Consider the following 17632-nt stretch of genomic DNA (forward strand, 5'->3'; position numbering starts at 1 on the left):
TCAGGGTGACCAGATCTGTGGTGAAGGCGCATTTGTCCCGTGCTGCCCGGGTGGGGGGGGGCTGTTCATTTCACCTCAGATATCTGGAGCTCCCAACATGCGTTTGAGGGGTATCTCCCTGACTGCGCATTGGTGGCAACCCAGTGAGCTGCAGGGTGGGGGTGGCAGACGAAAAGCCAGGATCGTCGGTATCTAGCCGCGACCCATGAGTACCGACTTCTGCTCCAAAAGTGTCGGCACATCACGGGTCACTTCTCATGCAGCAATATGGACTCATATCTGCTGCTTGAGAAACAGACACTGACAGGCGTGCCAGGGCACTGCCTGATCGGTGACATCAGCACATGTTGGAACTCCACCTGTGCCATGTTGGAGCGCATGATGGAGCAGAGAGCAGCCCTGGATGCTTTGTCTCTGAGACAAGGGTCTTTTGGGATGAGAACCATCTCACCTAAGAGGATTGGGTGGTCATTTCTCAGACTGTAGAGGTTCTTGGGCCTTCAAGGCCCACACAGAAATGCTCTCATCTGACACAGCGAGCATCTCACTGGTAGTCCCCAAGGTTCACATGGCCCGTGAGGACCTGGCCTTGTTTCTAGTGCCAGCACAAGGCCGTGCAGACGTTCTTCCAGTGGTGTGGCCCTGGTTGTTAGGCTGCAGGAAGTGCTCAAGGTCCGCTTTCAGACTTTCACCCAGTATAAGGTCTACATGATGGCGACCATGTTAGACCCATGCCTTAAGGGCACGATCGCCAAGCAAGCCAACGAGCTCAATCGCTGGTGAGACAAGCTCTTCCAGAAGGTCGAGTGCTGCAGACTCAGGGTGGGCCCAGTGCCAATAGCTGAGGAGAAGGGGGGTGGAAGCGGCTCATCTGCCACTTCCACTGCTGTTCATCCCCAACCTCCCCAGCTAGCCAGTGTTTCCCACCAGCCTCACGCCACAAAGAGTCCTGAGATGACACTCATCGGGTGGCTCGTTGGCCACTCTGGGAGTGGTAGGCCCCTGAGAGCGGAGACGGGTGCTGCGATGGTGAGGGACTATCTTTCGGAGCCCAACAAGTCGCAGGAAACGTCTCCTTTGGACTACTGGGTACGAAGGAGGGGGTCTGGCTGGTCCTCTCCTCCGTGGCCAAGGTGTTCCTCTCATGCCTACCGACGAGCATGCAGAGCGAGCATGTCTTTTTGCACATGGGCAACATTGTCTGCCCACATCGCAATCGCCTGCAACCCTGGACAGTTGAGCAGTTGGTCTTCCTGAAGGTCAACTTGCCTCCGTTCAGCTCACCAATCGTAAACTTCAAGAGTGAATGAAGTGAGCACCTACTTGTGCCTGCATCCTCTCTTGGCCCACACTTGGAAGGTGGTTGTAAAACGCTCTCCCACTAAACATAGACTAGAGTCCAAAGACAGCCCAAAAACTCACTCACAAATTGATTGGCAGTGCACCCCCCCACCCACCATCCATCCCCAAACCAAAAGTGAATGCTGGTTTAAAATCTGCAAAGCAATCCAAATTTCCCCAGTCCCTATCCACACATGCCTAATAATAGTGAAAGGGTCATTGCAGCCCCCAACTGTAACCGACAGGTTTTTTTTCAGGGGCAGGAGGAAGAAAGAGGGAGGTGCCAGTGATGATGACAGGCAGCCAGCAGCCATACCAATGCTGAGATCCCTCTAATGGGACAGTGATAGCTGGCGTACTGCTGCTGAGCTGAGAGAGAAGGAATGGTTCTCTTCCTCTCACACAATCTGAGGCCCTCCCAGCGATCTTCCTCATTTGGGGTGCAACTCTGGCTCGCCTCCTCGTGGTGCACCCTGGGTAATGCAAAAGAGCCCGGACCAGCCAACTATCCATCACTCAAGGTAAGTCTAAATGCTTCTTGCTTTGTGTCAGATACAGAATGATGTGGAGCTAGGTGTGGCCCACCGCTTCTCTTGTTTCAGAGTTGTGTTGTTTGGGGCAGGGCTGAAGAGCTGGCATCTAGGTTTGCTGCAGCCAGGTCTGCAGCGCAGACCTTGAGCAGATTGTGTTTTGTGTGGCAGTGACACTGGCAACTGGGTTTATATTGGTTCCAGGCTAGCAGGGTTCATAGAGTAGATAGATGGATGTAGTGCATTTGGGTCCTATAGAGATTCTCTGGTGTGAAGTTAGGTTTGGCTTTGGGTACCCCAGGAATTGGACCCCCTGGTCCAATTTTTTTTTGGCCTTGTGGGTTTTGTGTGGGACAGTGCCCTGAAGCTGCACAGCAGTTTGGGGAGTTCTCCTCAAAACTCCCTGCTCCCCAGAGTCACTTTTCCCACGACAATTACAGTGGGGGAAGTGGCTCTAATTTGTTTTTTCTCACCATTGGGAACAGTTTTCCTTTTGGGGTGCCCACAGATGGGTGCAGTCTTTTTGGGCCAGGGGGGTTGCATGCGGGGGAGTCCCCTGAAGCTGCCCTGCAGTTTTGGGGCCTCTCCCTCAAACCCCCCTCTGGCCAGAGCCACTTTCCCCACAGCAATTATAGTGGAGGAAGTGGCTAATTGGGCTTTCCCCAGAATTGGTGGCAATGGGCCTTTTGGGGAGCCCAAAGACAGAAACCCCCTGGCCCAATCTTTTTGGGACTTGGGGGTTTGGTACAGGAGTTTTGGGGGCCCTCCCTCAAACCCCCTGCCCCCCAGTAGCCTCTAATTATGCCCTATGTTGCCATTGATTTCAATGGGGATGGGACGGTGGATCAGTGGTAGAGCATCTGCTTGGGAAGCAGAAGGTCCCAGGTTCAATCCCTGGCATTTCCAAAAAAGGGTCCAGGCAAATAGGTGTGAAAAACCTCAGCTTGAGACCCTGGAGAGCCGCTGCCAGTCTGAGAAGATAATACTGACTTTGATGGACCAAGGGTCTGATTCAGTATAAGGCAGCTTCATATATGTTCATATATGGCCCATAGGGTGAAATAGGGGCACCCTCTTTGGGTGCCCCTGGAATGGGACCCCCGGCTCAATCTTTTTGGGACTTGGGGGGTTTGTAGGGGAGGGTCCCCTGCAGGTCCCCTGCAAACTTGGGGGCTCTCCCTCAAACCCCTCCAGGCGGCTTCCAATACACCCTTTTTTGCCATTGATTTCAATGGCCATAGGGTATAATGGGGCCGTATATTCGGAAATAGCTGCACATCTACTGTATATGCGGCTATTCCGAGTACCGGTATTCAGAAATATACGGTATTCTGAATTTTTTGGCCCCATATATTTCTGAATCCGATTTTTTCCAATTTTATTTTTTTTTTGCACACCTCTAATAACCCTACACTGTACTGTAGCCTATCCTGAAGATGTTGGGAAAGAATCTGAAAAACCACAGGAAGAAAAGCCTATTCAACAAGGTTTATATTAGAACTGAAACAACTAGCTATGCATTAGCAATGAACCAATGTTGGCTATTTTCTAAGTGGCCAGCAGATAGCCATTTCAAAAACTGGCTTCAGTATCATGAAGTGCAATAAGATGTATTACAAGAAATTCCACTGAATTCAATGGGGCTTATTTCCAAGAAAGCCATGCATGGCCTTAAGTGTCCTGAAACACTCCAATAAAAAAGCTAGGACCCTACCACATGATACATTATCTCATTATGCCATTTATTCTTTCAATTTAAAATAGAAATAGGGGTGTGCAGAAACTGTTCAGAGCTCAAATCACAGTGTCAGTGGTTATCAAACTCCATAGGGGTCTAGACAGCTCACCTTTCACAGTATTGTCCTTCGTAACCCATGATACAGGCACTGCAGTGGAAATCATTGAAATCCTTCATAACACATATTGGACTAAAACTTGAACAAACAACAAATGAAAAATAATTAGGGGCAATTCCTACATTCCCATGGAAACAGTCAACTTCATCCAGAAAACTGGTATATAAGGCTAATATTAGGCAAGGCTAATCCCTAACCTCTGACATGCTAGTTTTTCAATTGTAGAAAGTTTTAAGCATGAGGACTCCACCTGAAGACTGTATACAAGTACAATTCACAATTAACATTTTCTTGAATGATCTTTGTGTTTAACCACCAGATTATCCATTTCACCATCTATCTTCTTTACTATTCACATGAAGGTTGATAAAAGAATAATTCCTTAAATAGTCAAATTATGAAATCCCTAGAACTATAGTGGAACAGTTCTCATCATTGCTGGGGTACTACCAGGCAATAAACAAGGATAACAATAGTAATTATTAAAGTAATCAAAGTTAATCATTTTTAGATACCTCCCAGGGCTAATTCTTGGGCAAGCACATAGAGAACAATCATTGATAGAACCAGTCACTTTGCCGTAATAGCCTGTGGCACAAACATTGCAGCGACCGCCAGCTGTATTATCTCTGCAACCCTAGTAAACAGAAAGTCAGACATAATTTAATAGAAAAACAAGCTGCTTATAAATGCACTCCATCCAGCAAACACATAACACCCTTACAGATCCTGACCTGGATAGCCCAGACTAGCCCAATCTTGGAACCTAAGCAGGGTCAGCCCTAGACAGCATTTGAATGGGAAACATCCATGGAAAACCAGGGTCATAACGTGAAGACAGGCAATGGCAAACCATCTCTGAATGTCTCTTGCCTTGAAAACCCTACAAGGTTGTCATAAGTCAATTGTGACTTGATAGCACTTTCCATCACCACTATTCAAGCATACAGTGAACAGTTAAGAGTTGTGCCTTGAATACCTGCTGAACATCTTTACACTAATACTGCTGGGCCGTTCTTATTTGAGATCTATATTTCTTTGCTCAAGCAAAGATCCTTTTCAAAAGAACAAAACTTTCATAATGCTAAGAGACTAGAGTTGTCATCAAAACTGAATGCCCAACTTTCAGGTTAATCGATTCCTTTGAACCTATATAGAAAAAGAAAAGTGTCTGAAATCTGAAAAATCCTTGGGATGTATGATAGGGATACCCCACCACAGAGTCTAATGTTTTTGGGAACGAAGGTGGAAGCAGGAGTTTTCCCCTATTGCCAAGGATATTCTAGATTGCAGCACTGGTTCTCTCTGGCTTCTGAAAGGCCATGGATTTTCTCAGGGCAATTCAAGGCACCCCTGTTATTGATTAACCCATGTACAATCAAAATCTCAAATGAAAGCTTTAGTGGATTAATCCCACCAATTAATATAACAAAGTATACAGCGGCTTTAATACAAAATGTCACTGATTGTGAGTAAAAAGTAATTATTCAAGATTTCACTTCACTTCTTTATTTTAAATGGGGAGGTACTATAACAAAACCAAACAAGATGGGGGGGGGTACCCACCAAACACTCTCCTGTTTGTGGGTCACAGGTCTCACTGTGGTTGTTGCACTGGCATGGCAGACAGGGTGGGATCAGCAAGGAGGATATTTTTAATGTTTTGTCTTCATATTTTTCCCTGTAGTACCCTGGTGCACAGTCCTAGATTAAGGGAAAGGGAAAAAAAAGTGAAGGAATACTTGCATTTTTAAAGCATTTTCAGGAATCAGAATTAAACCATTTACGTAAAGGGAAATAACATACCTGACATGAGAGTCCTGCATAACCATCAGGGCACAGGCATTTTTCAACAAGTTGAGCTGTTTCCCTAACCAAAGTCATTTCATCAGCTTTAATGGCAATTTCCATGGAAACATTGGATATTCTACAAGACAGTTGCATTAAACAAGGATATTAATAAATCAGAAGTGACCCAAGGCTACAACACTGGGTATTTTCAAATGGTCATGTTACCTTATCCAAATATTTGGGCTAAGGTTAGATACAGGTTAGATTGGTAAGATCCAGACAATCATGAGCCCCTTGTACAACCATCCCCCAAACTGCTCATACAAGATGGAAACAGCATTACATGAGGCGCAGTGGAAATGGACTGTTGAAATGGGGAAATCACAAAAAATTGCCCCCATCAGCATGAGCTTATATTCCATTTGTGCAAGAAAAAAGCAGTAAATTCTGCTGATTCCCCTTTTACATTGCAGCTGCTCACGTTGCATTGCCCACTGTTCCCAAAAATATCTGACTTTCAGGAACACTGTTCCAGAGTGGGGAGGGGGACACAGAAAGAAAGGGGGCAAAGAGCATCTCTATCCAACTCTGCACTAACCAAACTATATTGCAGATCTCAATTGCAAAGCTTAGGTTTTGTACTTTTAAATCAGAAGCAAAGCCATGAAATGTCATGAAGGTGATCTTGATAGCATTCAGGAGGGGCTCCGCAAAACAGACAACAATCTATATTAAGTCCCATCTATATGTGAGTTCTGTATATACTAATTTCCTATGTATTTTAGCTGTACTGATGATCTATACACAGTGATGTCAATATCTGGATAAAACAAGCAACTGGCCACTCTCTAGCCAAGGGTCATAATTCTTCTAATATAGTCACCAATTTCTTAGCAAACTATCTAAGGTACATACCAGGGGAACTTCCACACAGACATAAGTAGTCCTTCACATGTATAAAAGCTTTACCAACTTCCATTTCCAAATGCAGGTCTTTTTGCTTCACAGAAAACTGATGTGAAAAGTTCCCAGATTTTCAGGGATGGCTTTTCTGAGGTACATTCCTTGGGGCTCCATGGAGTATTTCTGTGGGTAGGGTGCAATTGTAGCTGATTCCCCTCTACAACTGCAGACCCCTGACTCTCACCTATGCTGCTCCTGAGAGTGGTTTTCAGAGAGAAGCATTTTAAGGGGCACTTGGTGGAGCAGTGGGAAGGAGACAAAACGTTGTTTCGCAGACAGAAGCCCCTTCTGACTGCAGAAATCCTATGCTGAATCCAAGCCTTTGAGTCCCATCTATACTAAATCAACATCCTTATTATTGTAACACATTTAATAAAAAATAAGTTCCTAAACAAAATAAGCATAATTTTTTACCTGCTTTGCTGTAATCCCTGGCCATATGAAGCTTTGATAAGGATGTATTCTACATTGCTAAGCACGAGCATGAAGTCAGAACGTGAAACTGATTCAGACGACACTGAATTAAAGTACTTCCAGACATTCTAAAGGAATAAAAGCAATGTAAATAACTTTATGAATGGAAAAAAACAGTATTAGCTTACTGCTCCTCCTCATAGCAAAACAAACAAAACCTCCCACAGTTCTTTAAATGTGTGTTAGCTCATATCCTAGACAGGAAGATCAAGATTGTTCAAGTAACCCAAGGTCTCAACCATACCTTGCTATAATGTCATTACCTGGGCTGGAGAGGGGAGAAGATGATGTGAGAAGAGACATGTCTTACGCTTCTACCCCAGTCACAATGGCTCAGAATTCAAAAAGCCCAACTTAATCCCACCCACTTTCTACAACACTTGGTGGGCTCCAAGAAAGGTGTCAGCAGGCACCATGGCACCCACTGGCAACACATTGAGAACCCCTGCAGTAAATGGTTCAGGGTACAAATGCTCAGTGAGTTTCAAGGCTTGACAGAAACAAAGAAATTAATGTATAGAAGCTTTTATGCAAAGAGCTTGATACTGTACATCTAACAGATACAGTTTATCTCACCTCCACCATTAGTATTTCTTCCTCTTGTTTTACACCATTTCCTGGAGCAGGAATGTCCACATAGATGATCTGTTTATTGGTGAAACCCCCCTTCATCAAGACTTGTGGTTCAAGGTTTGAAGTTCCAGTGCCATCCAAAGCATAAAAAGCCACTGCATACTTTAGTTTTCCACCATAGGCCATGAGCTGCTCGGATAATTAATTATAACATTTATTGGCAAAAAATAACCCACACACTATACACTGTCCTTTCTTTAAATAATTTCATTAAAACCTAGATCAAAAGGAGCTTATGGCTTTGCTGAAAGTTAGGAAAGCTGTATTTTCCTATTTTCTTTTTGAAAACTGATTTTCAGACTTTGTCTTTGTTCTGAACTGAAGTTCACGAACTGAAGAGCAGAAAGAGCAGAAATCAGAGGAGTTTCAGACTGGGAGCTGGGAAACCCGGATTTGAGTCAATGCTCTGCAATTAAGTTCACTGGGAGACCTTGGACCAGTTATACCAGGGGTAGCCAAACTGTGGCTCAGGAGCCACATGTAGCTCTTTCACACATATGGTGTGGCTTTTGAAGTCCCCACCACCCCATCAACTGACTTGAAGAAGGCATTTCTTTCTTTAAATCACTTCTCCACAGTGGCTTGAAGAATGTATTTAAAGTTCCTTCCTTCCTTCCTTCCTTCTTTCCTTCCTACCTACCTACCTACCTACCTACAGAGCAAAGCCTCTATTTTCTCCACTGGTTGAGGCTCCTCTCTTGGAAAGAAAGGGGGGGGGAGACCTTGCTTTGATACTGCTACACAACTTGCCTGAAACTGGCAATAACCTCCACACAACTTGCTTAACTTGACAAGGACCAGTAGAAGCCATCACACATGACTTTTGCAACTTGGCTGGATTTTTCCCAAGGATAGGCTGCCGGCAGAAGGAAGGAAGGAAACTTGAGAGCCAGTGTGGTATAGTAGCTAACATATCTGACTAGCAAACCCCCACTGCCATGGAAGCTTTCTGAGAGGTCTTGGACAAATCACTCTTTACCAGTTTAATCTACTTCTCAGAGTTGTGAGAATAAAGTAGAGAAGACAAGAATGATTTCAGATGCTTTGGGAAGATGGGCTATAAAGGAAGTGAATAATTAAGCTGAAAGCTTAGGGCAGATAAAAGAAAGTGGGAAGAAGAGAAGTCAGTAGCAAAAGGGGGATGCCAGGATAAGAGAAAGAGAAAATAGTGTGGGATAGGGGCACTGGGAGAAATGAAGTGACCACACAAGTCCTTCTGAGTTCCCTGCTCATTCTAATCAAATATCATGCAAGCAGACTCATATCTACTGTTTAGTTATAAAAGACACAATTTAAAGTATATTTAAAACATTTTAGGATTTAGCATACAAACATATGAGGCAAATTATTGTAAATATTAAATAATGAACATTGGTTTGTTTGTTTTTTAAGGTGTGTACCATGTTGGTCTGAAAAAGTGTGCATGAACACAAAAGCTCATACAGTGAATAAAACTTTGTTGATCTTAAAGGTGCAACTGTGCTCATCCTTCATTCTACTGAATTTTCTGATATACTTTTTCTTTGGGACCCAAAAATCAGCAAGTTTCCTAACCTAAGTGCTAGACTCTTCACCAAAGAATACAGGGGGGGGGGGGGATCTCTAATATTCCGTATGCTTACCTGGTCTCCCTGGAACTGATCAGGTAACTTCCAATAAAATGGCTCTGTATTCAAATGTTGTCGGACTGTTGCAGCATCCATCAAAATATCAGGAAACTGGGAAAACACACCTTCGCTCGTTCCAGTGAAGTTACTTTGAGAGACTACATACAAAACATCTTGCTCTGGAGTTACTGTTATCTGTAATGCCAAAGTAAACCATCTAACATTATAAAATGTATAACATATTTTATATTTTCAAATTCAGCAAGATTTCAAGAAATTTCTTGGTAGGTAATATTTGGAAGCAATTTTATAAAGTGTTTTATAGTCAAAGAAAAATATAATGTATGTTTCATGAAGGTCGATGGTTATTCTTTTGTGCTCAGTTTTCTGTCCACTTTTCTGTTTGCCTGCAAGATAATGTTTCAGATGGGGATAGTCACAAGGTCAAGATAGGAGAAAAGTGAGAGAAGCTTTTACACCAGTCCTCACAAAAGGTGTGCAAGAATGGTGTAAACTCACAAGGGCGAAGGCAGTTTATATAAAAGGTTTTAACGTTTGGGCCAATAAAATGAGATCAAGCAGCTTGTAGACCAAATGAAACAAAATGAAAATGGAACAGAACAAATAACTAGACATAGAATGTGAAATGGCTTTACTAACCGGAATTCTCACATGATCTTCCACTTCTACACAAAAGTCTGACATCCCAAAACAGAAGCATGGAATGCATCCCAAAAGATTACTAGCATGGAGAGCAAAGGTTCCAGTTTTGCATTCACTACAGTGCAATCCAAATGCATTGTCCTGGTAATGAAATAAATCATCAAGAATATTTAGACTCAGATCTGAATATTTTACAGATAGTGTTCATTGCTAAGATACTAAAGCAGTATACCATGGGCAGGTCAGTAGGTGTGGTCTGCACTGGGTGCAGGCAGTAAGGCAGTACATACTCTAGAGTAAGAGGGCATGGGGATCGTGGCGTAAAAAAACCCCCACTCCTTCCCACCAACAAAATGTAGGTAATGCATTCTGGCACCCAGGACTTGCCATTTAGATAACATAAACAGTATCTTCTCTTTCAATTTAGCTTCCCCTCCTCTTAATGTTCTTATTTTTAAAGTCTGCTCTTCTTTGGGGAAGTTCCTGGGGTTGGAAGGGGTTTGTGAAACACCCCGACCGTCTCTCTGAGCCAGGTGCTGAACAGGTCTCCTTTACCAAATCTCAAACACATTCCCTACCTTTTGTAAAAAAATCCCAATCAAAGCTTTCTCTCCCCTCCTTCCTCCTTTGACAGATACTCCTTCCTTTCTAACAGCCTAGATCCTTTGTGTGCTTAGAAGAAAGACCCACTGTAGCCCCACACACACTCTGGGTGTCAAATACTCTAGGTACGTCACTGGATAGTTATCCTAGTAAGTGTCATGGAGCTGAATGGGTCATCTGTAGACATTCATAATTAGCCCATGGTGGCCTCAGTAAAATGTTATACACCTTCCAGGTAGCATACCCATGTACAAGAAATTGTTTCATCACTGCCTGCAACCTTTGTTTGCTGTAACTACCACAGGTTCACAGCACTCTCAACTTGATCCTAAAATCCAACCTTCTGGGATGTAACTTCATATCTTCTGTCATCTTTCATTTTTTAACCCCGTCAAAATCTTCTTACCCTATTATTATCTGGCCTGATTGCCGCTCCACCTCCACTACACCAACACAACAATATTATACTTGCTTAATCTAAGGGTACATTCAAACCTACTTTGCTAAACAGAAGCTTACTTCTCCCTGAGTAGGGAGTGCAGACAATACAGAAAGATATTGAAATTAATCCTGGAATAAACTACTATGCTCTGGGAGGCAGTGTGGAATAGTGTTGAACTAGGTCTGGAAAAGGCCTGGACAGACCCAGGTTCAAAATACTAACTTGGAGTGAAAGTCACTGGCTGACTGATATGGATGGCCTCCAGCACAACCTTCCAGGCATCCCAACAAATCCATGCCTACAGGGAGAGTATGCAGATACTTGGGTGGCATTTTCAAAATCATTTTTGCAGTGTGTGGATTTGCTTTTTGAATTTCTGTAGTGTTACTACAAGAGGCAATACCTCCTGTGGGTACTTCCTTGATAAGTAATGCACAATCTTAGGCTGCTTTCAAAAACAAGCATCAGCTACCAGAGTAAAGTAAGTTTGATCAGACATTATCCTTGCTGTGGCATGGTGCAGTTGGTTGCTCATCTAATGCAAGACAGGTAAATGAAATCAAAATCTGAGGGAAAGCCAATCAGAGGTTCCATTCTATCATGGGAAAAGAGAGCATCAATCAGTATAGAGACAGGTAAAAGCCTCATGTGACAAGTGAGGGGAGGTGTCTGGTCTTTAACACAGCCCCTTTGAGCTTGCTGGCTCACTTCAGCCCCCAGCACATGTGCAAAAAGGGGGGAGGGGACCTGGAAAAATTAATCTACTGTGAGCAATGGAAAGAACCATGATGGGGAAAACCTGAGAAAAAGTGCAAAAGTGAGTGTGAACTGGATGCAAAGAAAGTATGATAGTCAAAACTGCAATAACAGCAGGGACAACTCAAAGGTGGGTGAAGTGTGAAAGACCTTATTCACATTTATGTGATAATTTTCATCTAAATGCACTAGCTTTTTCAGGAAGCCTGACTAAACTTGCACATTTTAAAAATCCATTTATTTTGCAGGAGTTTTGATAACTGATGCACAATCACACATAGGTGGAAACTATACCATAAGAAAGGAAAATGTACAAAGAAAAATAAGCAATTATTTTATCTGAAAGCTCTACCTTGCAAGCACAGACACCTGTGTCCTCTTCACAACTGCAGACTCCCTGACTTTGATCACATGTGTCTGCTGTGGTTCCACGTATGTCACAGTCACAAGGAACGCAATCTGGATAGTCTCTGTATCCCAAGGCACACACAGAACAGTTGTCTCCTCCATAGCCATCCTTGCACTGGCACTGAGCAGTCAACAGATCACACTGAAGACTGAATGAGCCTACAGCACTGCAACTGCATTCCTGAGAAGAGAAAAATGTCAAGAAATTTTAAATTTTTCTAACTGTCAAGTTTAGAAGCTATTTAAAAAGTCATCAGCTGCCAAAAATACACCTTTAGAGAGCTGTTCCAAAGCTGAGGTACTACAGCTAAAAAAAGGACCATCTCAACTCTGAATGGTGGTGGGGGGGTTACAAAACAGAAATTGTAACACGTTCATATAGAAGCCACGTTTATATAGAAGTATCCTGACTGAAAGCTGTTTAAAGTTTTAAATAACTCTTTGAATCGGACCCAAACAATAATCAGCAGCCAGTGTATTTTTCTCAAGACTGACCAGACACAAGGCCTTCCTGGGGAGAAGCTGTACAGCCACCACGATCAAAGCATCTTGTCCAAGGGGCATATTTGCCACAGGCCCATAATAGTTAAAATCATTCAGTACAGAGAGTTTAATTAGCAAGGGTCTCCTTCAAAAAAATCCAACCATTCCCCTTGCTAAGAAAACATAGGTACTTCCTGACTTTAATTCAGGGTTCCCCAACATTGCACCCACTACTTTCCATGATGTCTGCCAAGCTTTTCACAAAGTTGGCCACTGCAAGGCAAGGGCTGTTATTGGATGTCATCACTTAAGCTTGCCAGGTCCCACCTCGCTGCCAGTGGGGGGATTCTGGACCTAGTCCAGCAGTCTTCTGTCACATATGGTCACTCAGAAGCGATATCATCACATTGCTGACATTGCATGTGATGCTGTAGGGTTTGGGCAAAAACATGGGGGTTTTGCTACAGAACCATAAAGTTTGCCCAGAACCCAGAGCTTTGTCATGCAATATCAGTGATGCAATAACTTCACTTCTGAGTGATGTCATCACTTCAGAGACATCGCATGACAACATCCCTATTTGGGGATGGGGTTTCCCCTGCTGGCCACCTGGGATCCCCTGGCTGGACGAGGGGTCTGGCAACCATACCATCACTGGAGGATCAGGAGAACTGGTAAGTACCTAGATTTTCCTTAGCTAGTATGTAGTTCCATTACTGCTTCAGGCCTAATCAGCTATTGCCATGAGCTTCTTATGCCAAACACACAGAAAAGGAGCTTTGTTCTTGCCTTAAGAGTCTGGGGAGCTGGACTGTAGCATAATTGAATATACTGGTAAATGTTCCCAAATTTGGATTTGGATACTGATAAGTGTTCAGGAGAAAACTCCACGCTTTCTTTTCCAGGTTTGCTGTCCTAAGAGAGGCTGAAGCACATTTCCAACCAGAATACAGATAACCTTGACCAACCAATAGGTAGACTCTGAATAAGAGAGGTTCATGTATTCAGCATGGTTGCAGTACAATTCTTTTGCAAAATGAAGAGGAAGCCTCTTATGGCAGCCATTTTGGGGTGGCACTTACCATCTCCAATCAAAATTCCAAAGGTGCCTGCAGGTTTACAAAGGTTGGGGTCTCCTGCCTCCTACTCCAGCCAAGACCCCCTTGGTTAGTGGAGTCCCCATATTATTTTGGATTTGGTTGTTTTTAGAGGCACAGCCTTTTACTGCCTAAGTGTCAAGGGAACCTGAAACCTGGAAAGTCTCTGACAGGCACCTGGGTACATCTATGAAAGCCCAAGAGAGTTAGGGTGTGCTGTCATTACAATGGTTAAGCACAAACTGTTCCAACGCAGGGTTCTCAGTAACAATAAGACCTCACTTCATTCTCAGTAACAAAAGACTTTTCAACACTGGAATATCATAGCATATCCCAGAGGTGTCTGCCCTGCCCAAGGAAGTTGCTATTACATTAACCAATGACCAGTTTCTCTTTTGCCTTTTTTACTCAATCAAGAAGGGCACTCAAGTCATTAATTTACCCTCCATCCTGTTTCAGAAGCTATCTTGACTCACCCAAACTTTTATGGCACTGCAAATCTGGTTCACTTGGCCAATGAGATTTGAACTTTTTATCTTGGACCAATCATGTTCCTGGGAAAGTGGGTTTCCACATCCAGCTATGGGACTCTTCCCCATTTAAAAAAGCCCATTCCAGGTCAATGAAAAGTGTGCCAGGTTTCCCATGACCTGAACACCTTTGGAACTGTATTGAAGGCTTTTTAAAATTATTAGCTGGCTCCTCATTCTGCTCCTTGGACCTCTCAAGCCCAAGATTTCATATTGTATGTCCTTTCCCTAAAAAATGTTCCCTGTTTCCTTCCTCCTACCTTTTATAAGCATGCCCTCTTGTTGGTGTGTGTGTGTATGTGGTTGCTTTGGGAATTCTCACGTGCCCAGTTTTACATTTTTACTTATTTTACTTTATTTTGTATGCAATAAAGCTATTTGTTTTTGTTTAAAATCACTCTCACTCTCTTTCTTTGTAATTTTACTTTGAGGTACCACTACTGAAATCCACCCTAGTATACGTAGGTCAAGGTCCCATGCTATTCCTTTCTAGACCACTTTTTAAAGCTTCTTTGGATTCAGTTTGGGTAACACTGCTTTTACTAGACAATCCCCTTCAGCAAAATGTAGTAAGTCAAAATTGCCAAGGCTTTGGTAAGGTCTCCACGCAACTTCTCCACAAGTCTCCTCAGTAGGGACAGACATGAAATGGCTCACAAACTAAAGTTTGTCATTAATCTTGGCCAGTTCATGATTCCCAAAATGAAGTTCATGGAAGGGGTGTTAAGTGGACTAAGGGCTCTGAGTTAGCTCATCTATCTGCTCACAGGGGCTTAATTAGTGGGTTCCTCAGCTGAGAACCCACATTTTAATTGTGAACTCTTCTCCCCTGTTGGGGTTTGGGTGTGTTAGGTAGACTCAGGGCTTTGAGCCACCCTGTCTCTCTGTTCATGCTGATCAGAGGGGCTTATAGCTGCTGGGTAATTTGGCTGAGGACCCACATTTTATACCCTCTCACTCCTCTGACTGTGACCCCTCTGTGCCATGAGAGTAAAATTGGGTACTGTCATAGGGAAAGATGTCCTCCATTCCCCATACTGCAGGCCCTCATCCCCAAGCACCAAACCCATCCTGCCAGTCCACTGGAGTCTGTCCCTAGAAGGACATTACCAGGGATCTTAGATCCTCCTTTCTCTGATCTGTTCCTGGGGCTCCCCACAGAGGTAAAAAAAAGTTGTTAGCAATGCCCAGAGACCAACTAACAGTCTTCAGTGAGGAGGAGACTAGCAGTGATATAGAGGAGGGAAGCATCCTCCCCTTCCACATAACTTCCTGTTGCTGCTCCTGCCTCGAGTACACCCCTCTGTGGCCCCTCCCAGCCCAGTGTCAGAAAGCAGCTGTCCCTCCTCCCATGTTATCCAATCCTGGGGCCACACTTTGGAAACACTTCTGCACCATTTGATGAGCCCCTGTTAGAAGTCTCATCATGTCTGCCTTTATGTCATTCCAAGTCTGCCTTCAGAGACTGGGGGAAAGGGGGGCGGGTCTGCCCACGTGAAGTTTCCCTGTGAGTTTGGTGTTACTGGCTTATTCCTGAGGCATTCCATAGACTCCTGTAATTGCTGCTGTTTTTTCAAACAAAGCATTTGGAAGTACATAACTTGAACCCCAGAAATGTAATCTGCCCCCCAACTTGGAGAAATTGTAGAGGAGCAGGCAACAGGGTGTGGTTCTCTGTGTGTTTGGTTTGTGTAGCTTGCAGGAAGTCAATTCTATACACTTTTGAACCTGTGTCTGACATTTCCCCCAAAGTACTTTCCTAGCTTCACCTTAGTCCTGTTGTGTTTACAATGCTCTGCTGGGCATATTGCATTGATTCTGCTGGGCTTGCAAAAATGCTCCCCTTCAGTTTCTACTGCATTGATTCTCGGGGACTTTGATTCTGTTCTGCTAGGCTTCTGTTGTCCTTGCATTTTTGCTGTGTTTTATTTCCTCCACTGGAAACAATGGAAGATGAGGTCAACTTCTTTTGTGGACCGTAACTTGGACCCCATAAATTCAATCTCCACATAACTTGGATGGCATGTAGAGGAGAGTCATCCAGATATCCACTGTGAGTTTGGTGTCTCTAGCTTGCACAGGATCTGTTCTATGTACTTCTGAACCTGCCACTGTCGTTTCTCAAGAAAGCACTTTCCTGGGGGCACCTTCTGGAGAGGTGGTGTAACTTTAATTCTGTAAATCAATCCTCACCAAAGTTGGATGGCAGGCAGAGGAGAGTCAGATGGAGATTCCCTTTGAGCTAGGTGTCTCTATCATGTCAGGCGGGGTGTGGCATTCTACAGCACCATATACCTCATGAACCAAACTGGTTCATTTAGCACCAAAAAGTTCATGACAGTCCATGGTTCACAAACCAGGCACACCACAAAGCACAAACAGAACCAAACCACGTTTTCCCAGTTTGTGCCCATTCCTACTCCACAAGTCTCTGTAACCAAATCTCATCCACGACTAAACTGAATTCTCATAAGATTCTTACTAAATAAGTTGCCCTGGAAGGTAACACCAACTTACATAGGAAAAGCCAAGTAAACATCTCACAGCAAAACTTGGAGTTACCAGAGTTCTCTATGCGTTATGTAATATAGAACTTTAATACATTCTTGGCTTGATCAGTGGTTAAATGAAATTATGAAAAGGCAACTGGTTGCTCTAGATACAAAGAAAACGTTTTTGTTTTCCTGCACTCAGGAGAACCAACTGGAAACACAGCAAGCATGCTACAGTCTTTTAAAGAAAAATGTCCACAATTCTATGCATCCTTTTGTGCAATATTACCTTACATCCCTTTTCTGGATCAAGACCCCAGAAATTTTCCTCACAGAGTTCACATTTTTCTCCTTCAGTATGAGGTGGGCAAATGCATTGCCCAGAGTCTCTATCACAATTGTCCTGAGTATGAGCACAGTTACAAGCTGAAAAGGGAAACAGGAAACATGTTATGTCATTGGTTATTAGACTAAAGGCATCTCTGTTCTAATAACGTTGTTCCTTATCCCTGGTGACCTTAATTAGGGATCCTTTTCCAAGTTTTTCCATAGAAAAATGAGTACTTTTCCACAAGTTCCTTACAGTATCTGCACAGATATTAGATGTGGTCTCCTAAGCCATTAGACACATTGCTCTGCACATCCATAAGTTATCTTGCAAGTAGGTGAACAAACTCAGCATGTCATTTGGCTTAACTATCTTCCCCATTATTGCCCCCCACTTCCTCTGATGCTTATTTTCATGTTGAGCAATACTAAGCCAACTACTTTTCTGTTTTCAAACACTAGCAAAATAATGTTAACAGATAATGTTAACAAAGTCCCATTTTTGTCAGAACTGGCCTTCATAACAAATGAGTTCGACATCTCTGTCCTATAGTTTCTAAATCAAAAGGAATAAGTTACAGTCTGGCAGCCCAAATTCTGATTTCATTAATGGAAATAGTCACATTTGTTCTGTTG

The 17632-nt window shown here is 43.4% G+C and overlaps 1 protein-coding gene across 1 annotated transcript in view; it reads right to left on the minus strand.

Moving 5' to 3' along the window:
• The window catches only part of LAMA1 (laminin subunit alpha 1), a 167779-nt gene that overhangs the window by 66692 nt on the left and 83455 nt on the right, over positions 1-17632 (minus strand). Inside the window, exons 22-31 of the mRNA XM_060243976.1 lie at positions 16959-17095; positions 12012-12248; positions 9856-9999; positions 9211-9390; positions 7532-7717; positions 6896-7023; positions 5534-5654; positions 5294-5431; positions 4243-4364; positions 3719-3805 (exon numbers count right to left, since the gene is read on the minus strand). Of these exons, the coding sequence (XP_060099959.1) occupies positions 3719-3805; positions 4243-4364; positions 5294-5431; positions 5534-5654; positions 6896-7023; positions 7532-7717; positions 9211-9390; positions 9856-9999; positions 12012-12248; positions 16959-17095 (1480 nt within the window). The remainder of the gene's footprint in view (positions 1-3718; positions 3806-4242; positions 4365-5293; positions 5432-5533; positions 5655-6895; positions 7024-7531; positions 7718-9210; positions 9391-9855; positions 10000-12011; positions 12249-16958; positions 17096-17632) is intronic.

This window comes from Heteronotia binoei, chromosome 7 (assembly GCF_032191835.1).
Source record: "Heteronotia binoei isolate CCM8104 ecotype False Entrance Well chromosome 7, APGP_CSIRO_Hbin_v1, whole genome shotgun sequence".
Classification (NCBI taxonomy): domain Eukaryota; kingdom Metazoa; phylum Chordata; class Lepidosauria; order Squamata; family Gekkonidae; genus Heteronotia; species Heteronotia binoei.